The 18147-nt window shown below is 47.6% G+C and overlaps 1 protein-coding gene across 1 annotated transcript in view; it reads left to right on the top strand.

Annotated features, from left to right (window-relative positions):
• LOC144158903 (HEAT repeat-containing protein 1-like) overlaps positions 1-18147 on the top strand; it is a 165482-nt gene that overhangs the window by 55814 nt on the left and 91521 nt on the right. The window contains exons 20-27 of the mRNA XM_077690090.1: positions 79-336; positions 4935-5063; positions 7098-7195; positions 9430-9573; positions 11922-12114; positions 13337-13465; positions 15898-16134; positions 16857-16977. Coding sequence (XP_077546216.1) covers positions 79-336; positions 4935-5063; positions 7098-7195; positions 9430-9573; positions 11922-12114; positions 13337-13465; positions 15898-16134; positions 16857-16977 — 1309 coding nt within the window. The remainder of the gene's footprint in view (positions 1-78; positions 337-4934; positions 5064-7097; positions 7196-9429; positions 9574-11921; positions 12115-13336; positions 13466-15897; positions 16135-16856; positions 16978-18147) is intronic.

The following is an 18147-nucleotide window of genomic DNA, read 5'->3' as shown; positions in this document are numbered from 1 at the left end:
TGTAGGCAACACGTGCTAGGTACACGTTCAGGTTGCACGGTTCAGCTCACTTGTGCCACGTGGTTGCCATCACTGCAGCTTGCCCTGGAAGCGGCGGCCAAGGCCATCTCGGCGGTGCTGGGCCCAGAGGACGAGCGTGGCGTGCCGGCCGCCTCTGCCCTGCCTGCCAGCCATGCCGACCTGCTCAGGGCCTGCTTCGCCAAGTACGCCTCGGAGGTGGTGCAGCGATTGGCTGACGTCGAGGGAGCCACGGAGACGTTGGAGCGGGCCCTGCGGAGCACGCGAGCTTGCGAGGGCGGGGCCGACTCCTCGGTGGCCACCATCGCTCTGCGAGTTGTGAGTACTTCATGGGGTACTTAGGGGGTACTTAAGGGGTACTTAAGGGGTAAGAGTACTTAAGGGGTGAGTACTTAAGTACTGCTCTTAAAACAGCTTCCTTTAATTGTTATGTTGTTATGTAAGCTCTGTAAAGCTTTTCGGTTGTGCTGCTTTTTTGCCATTTATTTCAAACATGCCGTCAAACATGCCTTATTTTGAGTCAGTCAATTAGTTACCAAGATAATTAGAGATAATTAGTCACTTTTGAGGGAGATATAGACACAACAGTGTTAGCCACAATACTTTAATTTTTATACTGTATGAACCCTGGTGAATGCAATAATCGAAGCAGTTTTTTGATGCATCGCTTGGAAGTAATTTTACAGCTCATTAATTGATTGATTGATTGTGGGGTTTAACGCGCCGACGCAACGCAGGCGATGAGGCGCGCCGTAGTGGAGGGCTCCGGATTAATTTTGACCACCTGGGGATCTTTAACGTGCGCCGAAATCTCGTACACTTACAGCTCATTAAACTTTGGCGTTTGAAATGGGCATTCGAAATGGTTCCTTGCCACTGGTGCCACCAAAGCTTTTAGAGCTGTATAGTTCCAAGTGGTGCATCAAAATACCAATTGTCTTAGTGCCCTCATCAGGGTTCACAGTATTTCATTTCATTTCATTTCATTTTATTTATTTACTCTCAGGGCCGCAAGGCGTTACAGAGAGGAGTGGCATTTTACAGGACAAAGAAGTAATACAGCATATAATAAAAGTAACAAAAATTACAAGAAGTCGCACACCGCGGACTTGAAATGAGCTGGGTCGGTGATAGCGATGATGGAGGCGGGAAGGTGGTTCCATTCGGAGCTGGTTTTGGGGACGAAAGAGTAAAAATGAAGATTTGTTTTGCACATGGGTACTCCAACCTCGAACTTATGGTCAGTCCGGTGCGAGACATACGATGGTACTGAAAAAAGTGCATTTTTTAGATATTCGTTGTAAAAAAATATTTTGTGGAACAAACACAAACGAGAAATGGCTCGCCTTTTAGCAAGGTCAGGAAGGTTCAAGGTTAGTTTCATATTAGTTACACTTGCTGTCCTGGAATAATTGCATAGTACAAAATGAGCCGCACGGTTTTGAATACATTCGAGATCAGTGACGAAGTTGTTAGTATACGGATCCCAGACGGAAGAAGCGTATTCCATTTTTGTTCGAACGAGGGTTTGATATAATAGAAGTTTTAACGAGATTGGTGCTGAGGCAAAGTTACGCCGAATAAAGCCGAGCATGCTGTTCGCCTTGTTAGTAATGTACTCTATATGTGTGCGCCAAGAAAGGTCACTGGAAATGTGAACGCCAAGATATTTGTATGTGTTAGCGGGATCAAGCGGGGAACCATTCAGACTATATGTGGGCAGTTCTACTTTTGTTTTGGATTTGGTTATACGCATTGCCTTACATTTACCGACATTTAATTTCATCAGCCATGTGTCACACCAAGCACTTACGTTATAGAGGTCGTTCTGCAAAATAGAAATGTCAGATGTGTTAGAGATTTCTCTATAAACTACACAATCGTCAGCGAAGAGTCTGATAGGAGAGACGATGGTATTAGAAAGATCATTAATGTATATTAAAAAAAGGAGTGGGTCAAGCACAGATCCCTGGGGAACACCTGATGTTACAGGGCAAATACCGTATTTACACGATTGTAAGACGACCCTTTTTTTCAAATTTGACAATCCAATGTTGGGGGGTCGTCTTAGAATCGAAATCGAACCATGTACCGCTTGCAACGACAAGAGAGACAAGAAATCAGGGGTGCTTCGAGGTGTGAACGGCTTTGCACGCTCATTTCCATGGTTACGGTAACCATTTCATACATTCTGGCGTCAATAAAAATGATGCACCTTTTGTAAGTTGGACCTAGAGCGACTAAACTCCCACTATCGCGTTCGGAAGTGTACTAAGCAACGTGATATGATAGTGGCTACGTTTGCACCATGAATTGAATAAAGGGATTCGCTAATACTCATTTTGTTTATTAGAGACCCCGACGATAAAGCCGGTCGTGTTAGAGACGAACAAAATGCTTCGTGAAAGCGAGTAACGCGCTCACGGAAATTGCGAGCGGCTGCTTCCGTCAGCCGCCATGTTGTTTTAATCATGATCGCGCGTGGCTGCTGCCGGTTGCTTCGATTGTCATCTCGAATAGTTTCCCGCTCAACCCAAAGCGCATAGTTTTCCGCGTGCTTATACAAAAGCTTTTCTTTTTTTAGCATCTACTGCGCGCATTACGAGTGCCTTTATGACGAGCGCACGGCTCTTGAGGGAGCACCGATAATCGATGGAAGAGCCGCCGTAGGGGGGTATTGGTAGTTGACGGAAGAGCTTCTCTTTGTGATACAATTTTCTAAGCGGGCGCGTCATTTCGTCAGGAAGCCGCGAACTTACGCCAAGCGCGCGTGTGAGGAGAGCCTCCCTGGCTACTGTGTGCGGGTGGGTCCTCTCCGCATGGGCGGCCGTACCACGCGATGCCGTGGTGCGGTCGTTCGCGAAGACGCTTGACGACGACGTGCTGTGGGACTGCAGCAGCAATGACGGCAGCAGCACCAGCGAGGACGACTCCAGCGACGATGAGTAATCCTCCGCAACCACGTGAATAAATTTCCCTTGTGTAAAATGCGCACGTTTTTTTTTTTTTTTTTTTTTTTTTTTTGAGATGCGATTTTGGGGGGGTCGTCTTACATTCGAATCGTCTTACAATCGTGTAAATACGGTATTAGAGTCATGGTTATTAACACTTACGTACTGTGTGCAGTCACTTAAGAAGGATTCAATCCATTTCAGTACATTTGGGTCAATATTGAGGCTACGGAGTTTACAAAGCAGTAAGCTATGGGACACAGTATCAAACGCTTTAGTGAAATCAATGAAGATACAGTCAATAACAGAGGAACTATCTAACACCCTGGACAAATCATTATCATTGTAAAATATAAAGATTACCAACACCGTATTGCCTATTGTTCCTCCAAAAATGACTAATTATCTCTAATCATCTTGGTAACTAGTTGACTGACTCAGAATAAGATGGTATATTTGAAGTCAGTGGGAAAAAAGCGGCAAGACCGACAAGTTTCACAGAGTTTACTTAACAATTAAAGGAAGCTATTTTAACAGCGTTTACTTGCTGGTGGGCTAGTTTGTACATGTTTCTGTCACAAATTGAGCACTGAAATTTGTCAGAGGATAGAGCAAGAGCGCTTGTCGTCTCATCAGCTGTTCTTCCGGTGTCCTCCGTCAATTTTGTGTTCTCAGTTTCTAATACAGACGCTGTGAGTGTTCACTGCTGTGTTTCTGTGAGCTTGTGCGTGTGCGTGTGTGTTTGTATGCGTGCTGTGGTTCAGCCCTGTTTATGACAGTGTAGGCTTTGGGTTTTGTGGCTTGTCGCTGGGATGGATGACGCATCGAGGCAGGTGTTTAAAACGGGAAGTCGTGCTGTAAACAGCTTCATTTTTGCCGAGTTCATTATTTGCCAATTTCGTTGTAAATTCAACTGTGTCTTCGTAAGTCGTACAAAGATGAGCAGGGGGAAAGGTTGTGCGAGGCACCGGTGAATGTGAGCATTCTGTGTGGCGCTGTTTCTGCACATTAGTTTTGCAAAAGTATTAGTTTTGTAGGCTTTCAGTTGTCCTGGTTACGTCAATAGGTGCAGTGTGACTTGCCGAAGTTGGCATCAATCTAAGGAACAAAAGTGGATGGATAATCGCATGGTACTGTGATTCGGGGCGTCGTTTGATTTGAGCTACATTATCAACGATCGTATTAAATGTGTTAGTGAGTGTTTTTGCATGTTTGGATGCATTCCTAGTGGCATAGTGTGTATGAGGGTCGTAGTTTTCGGACGACGCACCAGTTACCTGCGTTGTTGATGTGAGCTTCCTTTCATATATGTTCGAGTTTGTGAAATTATCAGAGCTTCAGTTCAATTTTTAGGGTGTCTTGTTTCTTGCATGTATGCATTTCAGCTTTGCAGTGTATTCTTTTAATTTTTAAATCGAAACGAGGTGTGCTGAATCTGTCTGGCAGAGTTGCTCTTGGCAAGGGTGACGCGCTTTCCCCGAGTGAAACAGGAAGCAGAATTTTAGATTGCAGCATGTTTTCCTAACTTTTTCGGGTGTCCTCTGAATCCTCCAATTTCCCAGCTTGCAAGTCCCAGTTAAGGTTTTGGAGGGACGTAGTAAATGACCATTAGGGGGCTGCAAATGCCGTAGAACCCTTATGCAAGGGAGCCATAAAAATTCGGAATTTACTTTAGGCCTCTTTATACGTCATTTCTGACTGCTGACAGCTCATAAGCGGCTGTGAATTTCATTTGCCCATTGAATTTTTATGGCGGAAGCAGTTTCGGACTGCCCAGGAACTGCTTAGAACTGCTGTGAAGAGAAAAATGAAAGAGACCATTCGTTACATTGAAATGTGGCCTCATTCAAGAGAGAGGTGTATTTGTTCTCTGCTTCGTTATACTAAGCAGTTTCCAGCTGACGCTACGGAACAGGGACTGAGCTGTTGCGTGTCTCCAAGTTGTCCGCACCTTTCCTCGCACAGTTGACCAGGGAGCTGGTGAAGAAGCTGCCGGCGGAAAGCCAGGCAGCCTTGCTGGACACCCTGGTGGACCTGGCCCTGGACACGCCACCGGCCGTCGAGTACTCGGCCGTTCTCAGGGCTCTCCGCAAGGTGCGTTGGTGAAAGGACGGTGCAGGGAGTGGTGGTACCGTTGTCGTAGCATTTGCTGACACCTGACGGTCTGCATCCACGATGATGAGTGTTGTAGCGGGAGCTGTTCCAGGGATGTGGGTGGAACCAGAGTTACACGGCATTGCCAATTGCAAAACTCCCCATAGGCCCCACATGTCAGAAGCTGGGAGCAAACAGGGACAAGCAAGTTGACAAGCCTGCCATCTGTCGACGGAAACTTGAACTAGTGCCCAAGTGCTTGCGGCTGCTGCCATAAGTTGTAAAAGGGAAAAACCTTGGAGGCATAAGTGGACATCACCTAATTTTGTATTTCCTCATTTGAAAAACGAGCCTTATTTAGCTAGTTTTGTAATTAAAAATAAATGCTTAGCAAAGTGTAATTTTTGCATGGCCAGTACACTTGTCCCTCAGCTTCAGCGAAGCATGGGCTGTTTCACAGCACACAAATAACGGGACAAGCGCTGATTCAGCGCTTGTCCAGCGTGTTCCTACCCTTTGTCCCATTATTTGTGCGCTGTGAAGATAAATCTGTACCAAGTATCCCGGCTTTAAATGCTACTTCAGTTCTGAAGTGGAGTTTTGCAACTTGTGTATACTGAAGAACTCTGGCTGGAACTGCATCCTTATTCCTGGCGCCAACTCTGGATCCACATTGGTTTGACTTGTTCGCTGGGGGGTGGGCGTTGGGTTAGAGAAATCTCAAGTAACGGCTTGGGTAGATTGCATAAGGGGTATCTTATGGTGCGTATGTAAATTTGAGACTTTTTACGGTGGAGCTGGTATAGGCTAAGTTCTGACGAAAACTGTGAGTGACGACAGGGTGTGCAGAAAAAGGTTGCGCTGGAAAAAAAATTGGATATTTCTGGTGAACACTCTGTAACTCTTAATCTAACGGAGGTATCCTGAAAAGTGTACAGAAATTGGCGGCCAAGACGAATTTAATATGACGCATGATTGGTTAGTTGAGAGTGAAGTCGTAAACATTACAGAATTCCTGTCTACTATCAGTAGTGATTGGTACGTAGCTGTCTACGGAGAACATTTACAGACGATCCTGGATGTATCGAACTCCAAGAAGATTGCGAAATAGTTCAGTATGTTGACGATTCGAAGTATAAAATATGCCCATCTGTAGCTTATTTGCAAACTCCACACACCACCGCCTGGGAGCTTTCCGAGATGCTGACAAGCACTAGCTTCCCAATTGGTTCCTCAAAGCACGTAAAATACCAAACACAGCGCGACGACTACTGCACTTTATCTAGCACAAAAAATGTCTGAGCTTCGCTTGCTTTATCTCCTGAGTCATGAAGTTCACCAAACTGCCTTCGAGATTATTAACGGCATTCAAATGAGAAAGCCCAGTGCTGCACACTGCGCCGCTACGGCCACGGTTTATGTTGAACGCTGATGCAAGCTCGGCTGCCTTAGGCGGCAGGGAACGTCGTCGGGGTCGCTAATCTGGTCCAGTTCTTCGATAATGGCGATCCCTGCCGCGATCGGCGCATCGTTGCGATCCACCACATCCTGCCCAGTGTCGTCAACACTTACGGACTTGCGTGCTGTTGCGGCACGCGGGACTTCGCATGGGAATGCTGACGGCTGTCTAATTCACTCTCGAGCGCGCCGTGAAGTGGACGCCATTTTTGCGCCGCTCGTCACTATCGCGGGTTGAGATTTCACTCTCGGCGCTGCAATCTTCACAAGCGAAATGTCAACAAAAGATAATAAAATTTAAAAAAAGGAGTTGTCAATAAATACGCCAGATGGTATTAGGAGTCTGCCAGGCGCCTTTTTTAATCTTCGGAACTCTGTGTCCAATGGCCTATGACGCCTTAAGGAAAAAGTGCAAGCATTAAACGACTGAAATGAAACGGAAGTGACTGGTAACAGTTGCGTAGAATTTATTCCCCTTTGTCGTTGGTGCTAAGATGATCATGGAGAAGAAGAGATGCCGAGGTCTTCTCTGGGGATGAGATGTTTTGAATCAAACTCGCTTGCCGTGTCGCACAGGTTTGCTCCATCGGGGGTCTTCTGGTGGAGCCCCTGCAAAGGACCAGTGCACCACGGCACAGCCCTGCCAAGACCCTCAGGGAGGCCAAGAAGATGAGGTGCGTGTGTCTGGAGGCCTTTGGCACTATCGCTTGCTGCGGGCCTATTGAAGGGGAACATGGGGCTTTGATCAGAAACTTTACTTTTACAGTTATGATGATAGAAATTGGAGGACTTGTGTAGTTTTTCATTCCGATTGTAGATATAAAATTTATTTTTGTGTAAAACGACTGCATTCAAATTTATTTGGATTTTGATATTTGATTTTTTGACAGCATTTGTAAAAAAACTGCTGGAGGGATGCAGCTGAACAAGGTACCAGTGAACTGTGCACAAATCAAGGGGTGCAATAAGACTTGCGTCATCACTTCATCTGATCTGTAGCAGAAGTTACGACCGTTTGAAGTTTGGGCCTGGAAGGCAAAACCGGTCTTTCTGGTTCCCACCTTCCAGGCCCACACTTCAAACGGTCGTAACTTCTGCTATAGACCAGATAGAATGATACTGTTAGTCTTATTGCATGCCTTCATTTGTGCACAGTTCACTGGTATGTTGTTCAGCTGCATCACTCCAGGAGTTTTCTTGCAAAAGCTGTCATAAATCAAATACAAAAATTTGAATAAATTCCAATGTGGTCCTTTTGCACAAAAACAAATTTTATATCTGCAATCAGAATGGAAAACTACATGCATCCCCCAATTTTCATCATCATAACTGCGAAAACAGATTTTTGATCGAAGACCCTTAAGGAACTGGTTTGTTTCTGCACTGGCTAGGGCACTGAAAAGCCAGTTGCGTCGTGTCTTTTTTGTGAGTGTTGTGCTTATTTTCACCGTAAAACATGCGCGCAGGCTGACAGCACTGTGGTTCATTGTCACGTCCAACAATTGGTAAGCGGTACTAGCACAAAGGCTCGTGGGTACATTGTCTGCTCCCACCACTTCCTGTTCAAGAGCGCTCCGTCTCTCTCACTCACTGGCCGCTTTCACGTGCTGGTGTGCGTGTTGCTTATTTGTCACTGGGTGCTTACCTCTTAGAGAGGTCCCTGGTAGCATCCATCGTTGCTTTTCATTGCAGGCGTGATGCTTCACCATTTCTTTCAGTGGAAACAGACAAACATGTACACATGCGGGTGGAAGTCGCCGGCAGACAGGAGGCCAGGAAAGCTCTCGAACCGGAAGTTTGCATACCCATGGGCCTTTGTGCTTCGACCACTTACCAATTGTTCTGACCGGTATTGTGGCAAGTGGATTTGACTGTATAGGTGGTATTCATTGAAAAGTTTAGCTGTCAATTTCTTCGTTTGGCAACACTGAAATGGCCACGGGCATGGCCGAAGCACCACGGACATGACGCGGCTTGTGCCACTGCGGCCACACGCCGAAGAAAAATACAACACTGGCATGTGTCGTCTGCTCCGTTTCAACCTGATTCTCAACGGTGGTATCAACAGAGTTGTTGTTAATTGTATTCACGTTGGAGTCGAGGCATTACTTTGCGTTCGGCGGGCTATAGCTTGGAATGTCCAACCCATATCATGCGCTTAGCACAGACAAGTACCGCCACCCCGTGGAGCCCGACGTAACCAGTGACGGCGCACTCACATGGTTGCCTACATGCGTGCCTCGCTATTGAATACAGGCTATACTATTTTAGTTTATTTTGTGCATATTGGGCAAGTGTTGGGTAAAGGTAAAGATGACATGCCCCGTTGCTAATATACGAGCTCTGAGTCAGCCATCAAAGGCAGGAAAAAGGGGGGCCGTAACTTGTGTACATTTGGCCGATTCGCAGGAACAGAGAATCAAGCAGAGACACTTCTAAATGTGCTATGCCTCTTTTTAGCAATGCATCTGTTAATGAAAAGGAGTGAAAGATAGGTTTAAAAAAAACCAAGCAAGGACCTTAGCATTCTGGAAAAATAATTGGACAGTAAAAGAGAACAGTACACGAAAAGAAAGATAGTGTTGTGTTTTTTTGTTTGTTTTATTAATGATGCGAAGTTTGCGCTATGGAATGCTGCGCAATCATGCGGGTTTGGAGCTGTTTCACTGTAAAGACGTCAGATGCCGGGTTTTTCGCTCAATGTACCATTTAATGTCTCTGTATTAAAAATATTCAGCCCATTGCAATAGAGCTATGTGTTGAAAAAACTTATTGGTCTGGCGTACAAGCTTGAAAAAGACATGTTTTTGAGCCAGTTGGCACATGAGGGGTTTGATCGATGCCCTTGCTGTCGTCTCATCGGCATCGTTGGTGGGTTAACGACAGGAGTACTCTCTTCTGCTGGCAGGTTGATGCAGCCCTCGGAAGAGCAGGACCCCGCCCAGTCCCCCCAGTGGAAGCGGGTCCTCATCCTGCTGGAGATGATCCAGGGACACAAGGTCATCGAGGACGTCTCGCTGCTGGTGGGGCCGCTCTACACCCTGCTCAAAAGGTGACGCACTTGGGCACATGGCCCGGGCGGAGAGCGTTTTTACAGCGAAACTTTGTTCTCATGCCTGTGTGAAATGAAAACTCAAAAACTTGGGTTCAGCATATGAAAAAAAATTATGAGAAATGACAGAAGATTCGTAGGTCCCTCATATTTTAGTATGAGATGTCTTATATTTTTCCCCTAGAAAAATGCCTTCCCAGCAATGCATTTGTGCTTAGAGATGAAGCCGACTTTAAGTCAATCGTTGTCTGCTTGTTCTGTGTAAGCTGGCTTTCCAAACACTGTGGGTTGCTAAGCGAAACATGGCCATCCGTGGCGGGAGAGAATCTCTTGAGAATTTGTGCATGGGCTGAAAAACTTTGTTTTTTGTTCTGTGGGATAGGCAGAAAGAGAAATTGGCAATTGAGTGACAACAACGATGCGTGACAATGTTGGCTGTGATGACGATTGGGACAACAACGATTCTCCCAGTGTCATGAGCGCATTATGCTTAGTTAAAACCAAGCAAAAATTCTGTCTTAAACCGACTCATTAGAAAGATGACGTCGGCTTATGCTTTGGATATGACGATAGTGGTGTGCTGAGCGCCGGGGCACAGCAGCATTTGTGGAAACAAAATGGCTGACCAATATGTGGCAGCGGCCTCTCTTCGCTCTGGCGTGGATAAGCCTCGGGAACCATATTTTGTTATACGACATGGACTCCAAGAATGATGGCAGCAGGAATGAAACAAAAAATCACATAACAAGCTACACACAATAAATCCATACTAGGTAAATACATCACTGATGAACACGAGAGGTTCACAGAAGTGTCCATTTGCAGATTGCGAATAGGCCAAACTCGCGCCACACACGCATATCTTTTGAATGCCACGTTCCCACCAGTTTGTGACAAATGTGGGGAACGGCTTTCCGTGCTCCACATATTAATTGAGTGCGCATCCTGCGATGCCGTGAGAAAACGACACTTTTGTAAAATCTACACATACAACATTCCGCTACACCCTTCACTTTTTCTAAGAGATGAACCAATGTTCACTTACAAATGTGTTCTAAACTACCTTGCCGATATCAACTTCCTGAAACTCATATCGTACAGGGCGTGGCTTGAGGCGTTCTCATCCTTAAGGGAGGTCATGATGATTCTTTTGTGTGCACAGGAAGCCCCCTAGCGCATCACTTTCTGAGGCTCCAGGCAGTGTCATGTCTCAATCACAGTCCTCTTTTATCCATCATTATGAGCATCTTTATGTTATAGTCTACGGGCCCTCTACACCCATATATACATTTTTTTTAGGCAATACCATACTCATCTCATACATATTTTATGCCCGAACCTGACATTGAAAGACCACCTTATAGAGTCTTGGTGGTCTTTGGTCGTAGATACCCTTGCGCCAATAAAGACAATCATACGACTACTACTACAATGCGTGACAATGTTACCGTATTTACTCGCATAATCCTCGCAGTTTTTTTTCGGAAAAGTCAATGCGAAGTTAGGGGTGCGAGAATTATGCGGGGAAAAACATGCGATGCACAGTGTTGCCAATTTGCCTTCTGCCAATCCCGCTAAATGTAGCGGTCGTTTTTTGTATATGTAAGCTCAGTGTTGCCAACAGCAGCTATTTCTTTTTATTTTATAATTTACAACGTAAACAGTATCCCGTCGATCAGCGATCATGAAATTGCCGCCTTTGCTTTCTGGCGCGCGCCCTATCTCGTCGTCATGTGCGTGCCCTACTTGTGAAGCTCGACAGTAACGCACGTTGAAGTCGGTGACGCCGAAGTGCCTGCCTGCGGCGCGGTTGCCGTGTTCGATCGCGTACTCTATCGCTTTCAATTTGAAAGCGGCAGTGTAGCTGGCGCTCTTCCCCATGGCGACTAGTATAGTTGCGCCCGCGAAACCGGCTCAAGTACAGTGCGAGTAGCGTGTTAGGGCGCCTGGATGGCCTTGGGTACACAGCGCTCCGCCGAACAGAGAGGCGGCGGGGGAGGGCGCGCGTTGGAGAGCGCGTGCACCATGCGGGTTTCGCGAGCGGGCAACTTTCGCCGCTGCAAAGTTGGGGGTGCGAGGATTATGCGAGGAACCAAAAAATCCAAGTTTTGGTGGCTCACATTAGGGGTGCGAGGATTACGCGAGTGCGAGGATTACGCGAGTAAATACGGTAGTTGTGATAATGATTGTGACGATGACGATTCATGACGATTATGACGGCGCTGACTCCTACTCTTGCTGCTACTACTACTACTACTACTACGATTCGTGACAATGTTAGTTGTGATGATGATTGTGACGGTGACGATTCGTGACGATTATGATGGCGGTGACTACTACTCGTGCAGGAGCCTGGAGCTGGGCTCCTCCCCTCACGCCGAGTACCTGCGGCAGTGCGTGCTGACGGCCCTGCAGGCACACGGGCTCTCCCCGCCGGCCCACGAGCTGGCCTCCCTGGTCAAGTGCCTGCGCGTCTCCCACAGCGCCCAGGCCCAGCAGCTCGTGCTGGGGCTTCTCAACCGGGCCGCCCGACACTTCCCCGTGAGTGGCGGGAGATTCAAAACGCTCCATCAGTCAGAATGGTACCCACCGGCACCAACCGGCTGGAAAGGAGGGGTTTCAGTGAAGTGCCGTGGTGGCTGAATTGGTTTGTCACCACGGAAAAAGGTTCAGTGTAGTGACGACAAGGGTGGTAACTTGGCGGTGGTGGTCACTGTCCTGTCTGGTCATTGTTGTTCTCATTACAGCACTACATGTCCTTAGAAGAGGAGACTTCTTTTTTCTGTTTTCATTGGGCCGAGACAGCGTTTGCAAGTTCGTATGTTGCCTTCCTCCATGTTACGCATATAAGGCATGGTAACCTAATGAAGACTTAAATGGGGGGGAAATAAGCATCTCTGTGGAACATCTGGTAAAGCAAGCTGAACCTCTGCACAGTTAAACCACTGGCTGTCTCCCAAGAAACTTGTGCTTTTGTAGTGGCTGTTCTGTCCATCAGGCAGTGTCCCACATGCGCACTCATGGACAAATGAAACGGGAACATGAAAATATGAACTAGAACATGCAAAATTGAAAAATACTGTTCGTGAAGGCCCAATAATGGTGCGGTATTGGTATATATGGAAGGCCATATTTCCCATTGTTTTTGTAACTAAGCCACGCGTCATTTTGACTTGCGGGAAAAGAAATTGCGCCATTTGTGCGTTTTGGTTCATACTTTCGTGTTCGTGTTTCATTTGCCCGTCACTGTACACTAGATGAAGTGCAGTGAATGGTAAAGGGAGAGCAATTGGGTGATTTAGTACGTGGCCTCACCTCGTTACAGTCTAACACCACAAGGGACAGGATGCCATCCCTGTGGGTTTAATCGACCAGATTTAGGGGAAATCCCCAAGGTGGAGTAAGTTTCTGAGAAGGAAAGTTTGACATCCACCTCAATGCAGCCGTATGGTTACAAAGGAAAGCTGTACAGCTTTCTCAGAAACTTCATATTTGAAGAAAAATTCGTCCTGGTCCAGGATCTAGGATCCCTGTGGGTTTGCCACAGCTTTATCCTGCATACTAACTAGGGAGGCACTGTTAAAAGTAGGAGGTAGCGTTGGCAATTGAAGCAGTCTTGCTGTACTTGTACTTGAGTGGCTGACCTTTCTTATGTCTTATTAGTGCACACCAGTTTATTAGACCACCTGTAACGAGGGGGCATTCCTCAGGGTTTACCACTGTTGCTCACACTGTTGAGACTACCCCCTCTTTTCCGTTGCAGGAGGAGGTTCTGCACAACGTGACCTCAGTGTTCACCTTCATGGGGGCCAGCCTGTTGCGGCAGGACGACAACTACAGCTTCCAGGCGGTCATGCAGACGGTCGAGACGGTCGTGCCCGCCCTCCTCCAGGTGCGTGCCTGTGTGCCTGCGTGCCTGAGTGCGTCTGTCTGAACATGCGCACTGAGGCACGTTTTTATGCGGGCAAAATCATTTGACTAGGATCTGACAGGTTTGGCTCGCAAGCCCTTCAGCAAGGACGAGAAGCATTAAATGCGTTCTACTGTTGAAAAGAAAAAAAAAAACAAAAAACGCAGGTATTGGAAATTCTAATTTGTGCGTTCGTTTGTTGGGAATTGGAAAATCGAGTGAAATTATTCAACCAGTCGTCGTTTGATGCGACCTCAAAAGTCAAATATTCATGCATCCCTGATTTGTAGTGCCCTGCAGTGGTTTTCAACTGCTCGTAATCTTTCATCAATGTGGGGCCGTCATGTTTGAATACCTAATCACTGGTCTCACTCTGCCTCATCACAAGACGAACTCCTCCATTCCACGTCCTTTGTACGAACACCCAACGTTCCCACCTTTTTCTTTCTGTCCCCTTGGGGATGATTGGGTCCGTCATGAGGCACCTCTCTTGTTACTACAAAAAGCACATAATTACTACATAATTACTATTTAATTACGTAAAGTGATGAAAGCAGATGTTAGTAGAGGCTTTAGACTTGAAGCAATTAATGCTGATGGTGGTTAAATCTTACTGAAGGCCTGAATACGCCCTGTTTGTACGTTGAGATGTGAGAAAATGTTTTGAAGCTGAAACGCATGAATGCAAACGTGGTGTTACAATGTCCAGATTTAGCGGCAAAAAAACTCAAGTACCATGCAGTGGCCAAAATGTGGAGTACCGATGACAAAGTGTCCTGAACCAATGCCGCCTGTATAAGCATTGCCTGACACGTCGCCCGCTTTTCAATGCGAACGTAGGGACGCTTTCCTCTGCTATATGGCGCGCGCCGGCAGTTGTCCCGCCTTGCGTTACTGCTCGTGAGTCGCGAACGCTGCTCCCACTTCTACGACGCGTGTCCGTCAGCTAGCCTGTTGAGTTTCAAGAGCTGTTTCGCTCCCATTTTAGTTGCAATGGGGCGTTTGCTCTGGGGCCACTGGTGATCTCGTCCAACGTGTTCCTGTCTTCATACCTGCTGCGTTTTTTGAAAGATGACTGACGGAGCTCCCTTCTTTCTTGAACGGCTTCGTATTCTTGCAGCTTGACACCGTTTGCTTTGCGCTAAACCGGTTTGCTTCCGCGGTATGGGTAGTGGTAGTAATAGCACTTTTAATAAGGAACAGGAGCAGTGGTGTAGCTAAAAATATTTTTCGGGGCGTGCTATACGCCGGCGAAAAACAAGAGGATGAAGAAAAAGAGCCTGCAAGCAAATACTATGTCATTTCATTTTCTTATATAGTTTTCTTCTTTTGTTTTTACACATTAACATACCTTTGAGGAGTGCGAACAGCGTGGACAAAACAAGGCCGAAATGTGGAGGATACAGAGGGGGGAACGCACCACTCAGAAAATGTCGGGGCCCGTGATCCAAGTAGGTAAGTGTGCAAAGAGCGCTGTAGAGCCGGCGGTTTTATCAGCAACCAACCAATACGATAGCCACGGTGAAAAACAAGAAGTTGTTGGAGCGCCACCTGAGGAACGCTACACAAACTGTCAAATATTTTGCATAGTTTCCAAGAAGCGGCACTGGCTGGCAGACAAGAAAGCACGCAGGAAGGCTACGGAGCGGGAAAGGGTAGGAGAGAGCAACAGGAGAGTGGCTGCTTGGCCATTTTTCGCTCACGCGGTAGGCAGTGTTTATACAGGCGGCGTTGGCTGAACAAGTGCTCCAGACCCGAGCTTTATTTTATTTGACCTTTGTGAACCGAAATCTCAAAATGTGCGCATTTAGGCACAGGCATTTGTGCTTGCACAGCGTTTGGGCGGGCTGGACACCGTCGAAGCCATGGGAAGTGCGTGCTGCTCATTTGTGTTGCTTGTTGTCTAAGCCTTTTTCAGTCATCATATACGACGAATCAGCACACCGTCTGTTGTGCACGGTGCCTGTAGGCAGAATTTTACGTGTATCTGTAACAAATACACCTGTACCTCCTCTACCGACCAAAACTTGCAAAGGTTGCGTGTGAAAAGCTTCTGCGTTCGTGGCGCGTTTGTAGCACCTGCACGCATTTTAGGAATGTTGATTGCGTGACGTCCCCCGCTGGCTGCTCGGTTGCGTTTCGCGCACTTTAAAATTGATTTTTAATATGTATTTCCAGGCTGTATTTGCCGCTGATAATTTGCACATGATTTATGTGAGTTCACACCAATCTATCTGCGAAGTTGTCTCGCCTTCAAAATTTTGTGTCAATACTCCTTCAAATGCCCTGGGGGATTTTTATTATCAACCAACGCCCTTGCGCCAAGTGATTGGAAACTTGTACACCAACCTGGAGCAGAGAGGGCTGTTTCTGTAGAGCCCATCTTTTTGACGTCATTCCTCTCTCTGTTGCAGGCGTGTGCGGGCGAGAAAAAAGAGTCACAGGAGTCGGCGGAGGGAGTCTCTTCGCTGGAGAGCGCGGTGGCGTCTGTGACGCGGGTGTTTGTGGGAGCCTTCCCGGATATCCCCGAGCACCGGCGGCTGCCCCTGTTTGCCAAGCTGGCCACCACGCTGGGTGCCGCACACCACCTCTGGGTGCTGGCCGCGCAGATGGCCGAACACCACGTCGCCAAGATGGCCGCCACCGATGAGGTGGGCGCCGCGCTTTGTGGAGCGACCTTCTCGGGCTGTTTTGAAGCAGGAGTGCAACCTGACGGGAATCGTTTGAAAATTGTGTAATTTGGGTAACTTGAGTAACGGGAAAATCTGCGAGCGTCTGTGCTGGGAATGATGACGATCTTTTCCGAGGAACGTGCAGATGGAGAGGCGTCCTACATCGATGTGATGCCTTAATTCTGACAGTGTAAATTGTCAATTTGTTATTCCATTTGTAGTGTTCTATCAGCAAACTTTTCACTGATATGCCAAGTGTGTTCTTGAACATTTTGAATTAGCACGAATTCGACTAGGACACCCAGACAAAACACTTTTGCCAAGTGTATTGCTCATTCCATTGCGCGTTCTCTCTACAACAAATATCTGTAAGGGAAATGTAGGTAGTGTATAAATAAATCAATAAATACAAGTTGTGCTTGTATTTGGAAGTCATAAAGGGTTAGGTAAGCAGGCTTTACAGTCATTTTCCTCTTCAATTTCAAGATGGGCGGGGTTGTTAGTGTGTGGGAGGGGCCACGTTCAATCCTGAAACTATTTTATCCAGTCGCAGAACTCCCGAAGTTTTCAATCGGAAGCTGCTAGGTCATAGTTGCCAGTGTGCAGCCACCTTCTGCCTTTGCGAGAAAGCGTTTCGGTTGCTGTGGACGCCTGTGTTGAGACTGCCCTCGAGTCTACCTCGGTGCTTTCCCTCTGTGCAGCACTCGACATCCCACGTGCTCGACTTTGGCCTGGCCCTGTGCGGCCAGTTCGAAGTGGCCGTCCAGATGCAGACGGCCACTCGGCTGCTCCGGTTTGCCGCTGGCCTGCCGGCTGTCAAAGGTGCGTTTTTTTCTCCCCAGGCTTCGTCTTTGCATCTCTTTCCATAAATTCCTGCGTAGCCAGTGTACGGCTGTTTTTTATTGCTACGAGTTTATTGCTACGAGTTGGGGCAGACGACGTCCTCTCTTGCTTCTTTTGCTGCGACTTGGGCTGCCGCCGCCAGAGCTCGACTTAATTCTACTCTAATCACTTCACTAACGCAGAGCCCGAGCTCACAGCTCTTGTGGGAGCATCGATCATTGATGGTAGAGCCGCTGTGTGGGTTGCCGAAGAGCTTTCCTTTGTGATACGACTTTCTAGGCGGCACTTTCTTTTTTTTTTTTTTTTGATAGAGAGAGAGAGAGAAAGATGCAACTTTTGGGCAACTTTTGGGGGTCGACCTACATTCGGGTCGACTTACAATCATGTAAATGCGGTAGTTCACGAGTTAAAAGGGCAAATGAATTCAACCGGAAGTAAGTGACATCACTTCTTCATGTCGTCGAACCTGTGTCGCCACTTGTACATCTCCTCTCCCTGCCTGGCGACCCATCGGAAAGCAGGATACCGAGGACACCAATCGGGATATCCCTCCCTGCATGCGTGGTTGGATGTGTGGTATGCCGCTAGAGCGGCTTGTTCCTGTCTCTCCTCGGCACTTGTTTTGTTACTCTGATAAGGCGCCTAGAACAGTGTTCTAACGGGGACGTCCCTGTGACAGCCGGGCTCGTTGCCTGCGGGGTCACAGCAAGGAGGGGCGCGCATTCCGCTCCACCACGTGGCAGCGGTGAGAACCCTGCCCGTGGTGTGCGGCCCTGAATTGCCAGCAGGACAATAGGGGGATTTGCTAGCCCCCTCTCCCAGGGGACGCCCCCCCCCGAGCCGCAGCGGCCCAGTGGCTGCATGGCGTGCACAGCCGCTGGGCGCGAAATCGGGGACCGGCCACCCGGCTGTGGCAAGGGCAAAATTCACCCATCACTGGGTCAATGCATGCGCGCCCGTGTGCTCGGTGCCTGCAGTGCACGTTAAAGACCCCACCATGCGTGTTGGTGGTGAAATTGCCCCTCAGCAGAGGCACCTGCCGCCCAGTGCGGCAATTGCAACCAATTAGGCAAAATTCCAGTTTGGGGACGCTGGATACTCGGATTCGGCAAAATTTTTTGCACTTCTGTGCAAGAGTTTTCGAGCGAT

Source organism: Haemaphysalis longicornis, unplaced genomic scaffold (genome assembly GCF_048455015.1).
Source record: "Haemaphysalis longicornis isolate Haplotype H1 unplaced genomic scaffold, Haemaphysalis longicornis Haplotype H1 scaffold_10, whole genome shotgun sequence".
In the NCBI taxonomy this organism is placed as follows: Eukaryota; Metazoa; Arthropoda; class Arachnida; order Ixodida; family Ixodidae; genus Haemaphysalis; species Haemaphysalis longicornis.
The sequence above is the reverse complement of the archived record's forward strand: the minus strand, read 5'-3'. Positions and strand labels throughout refer to the sequence as shown.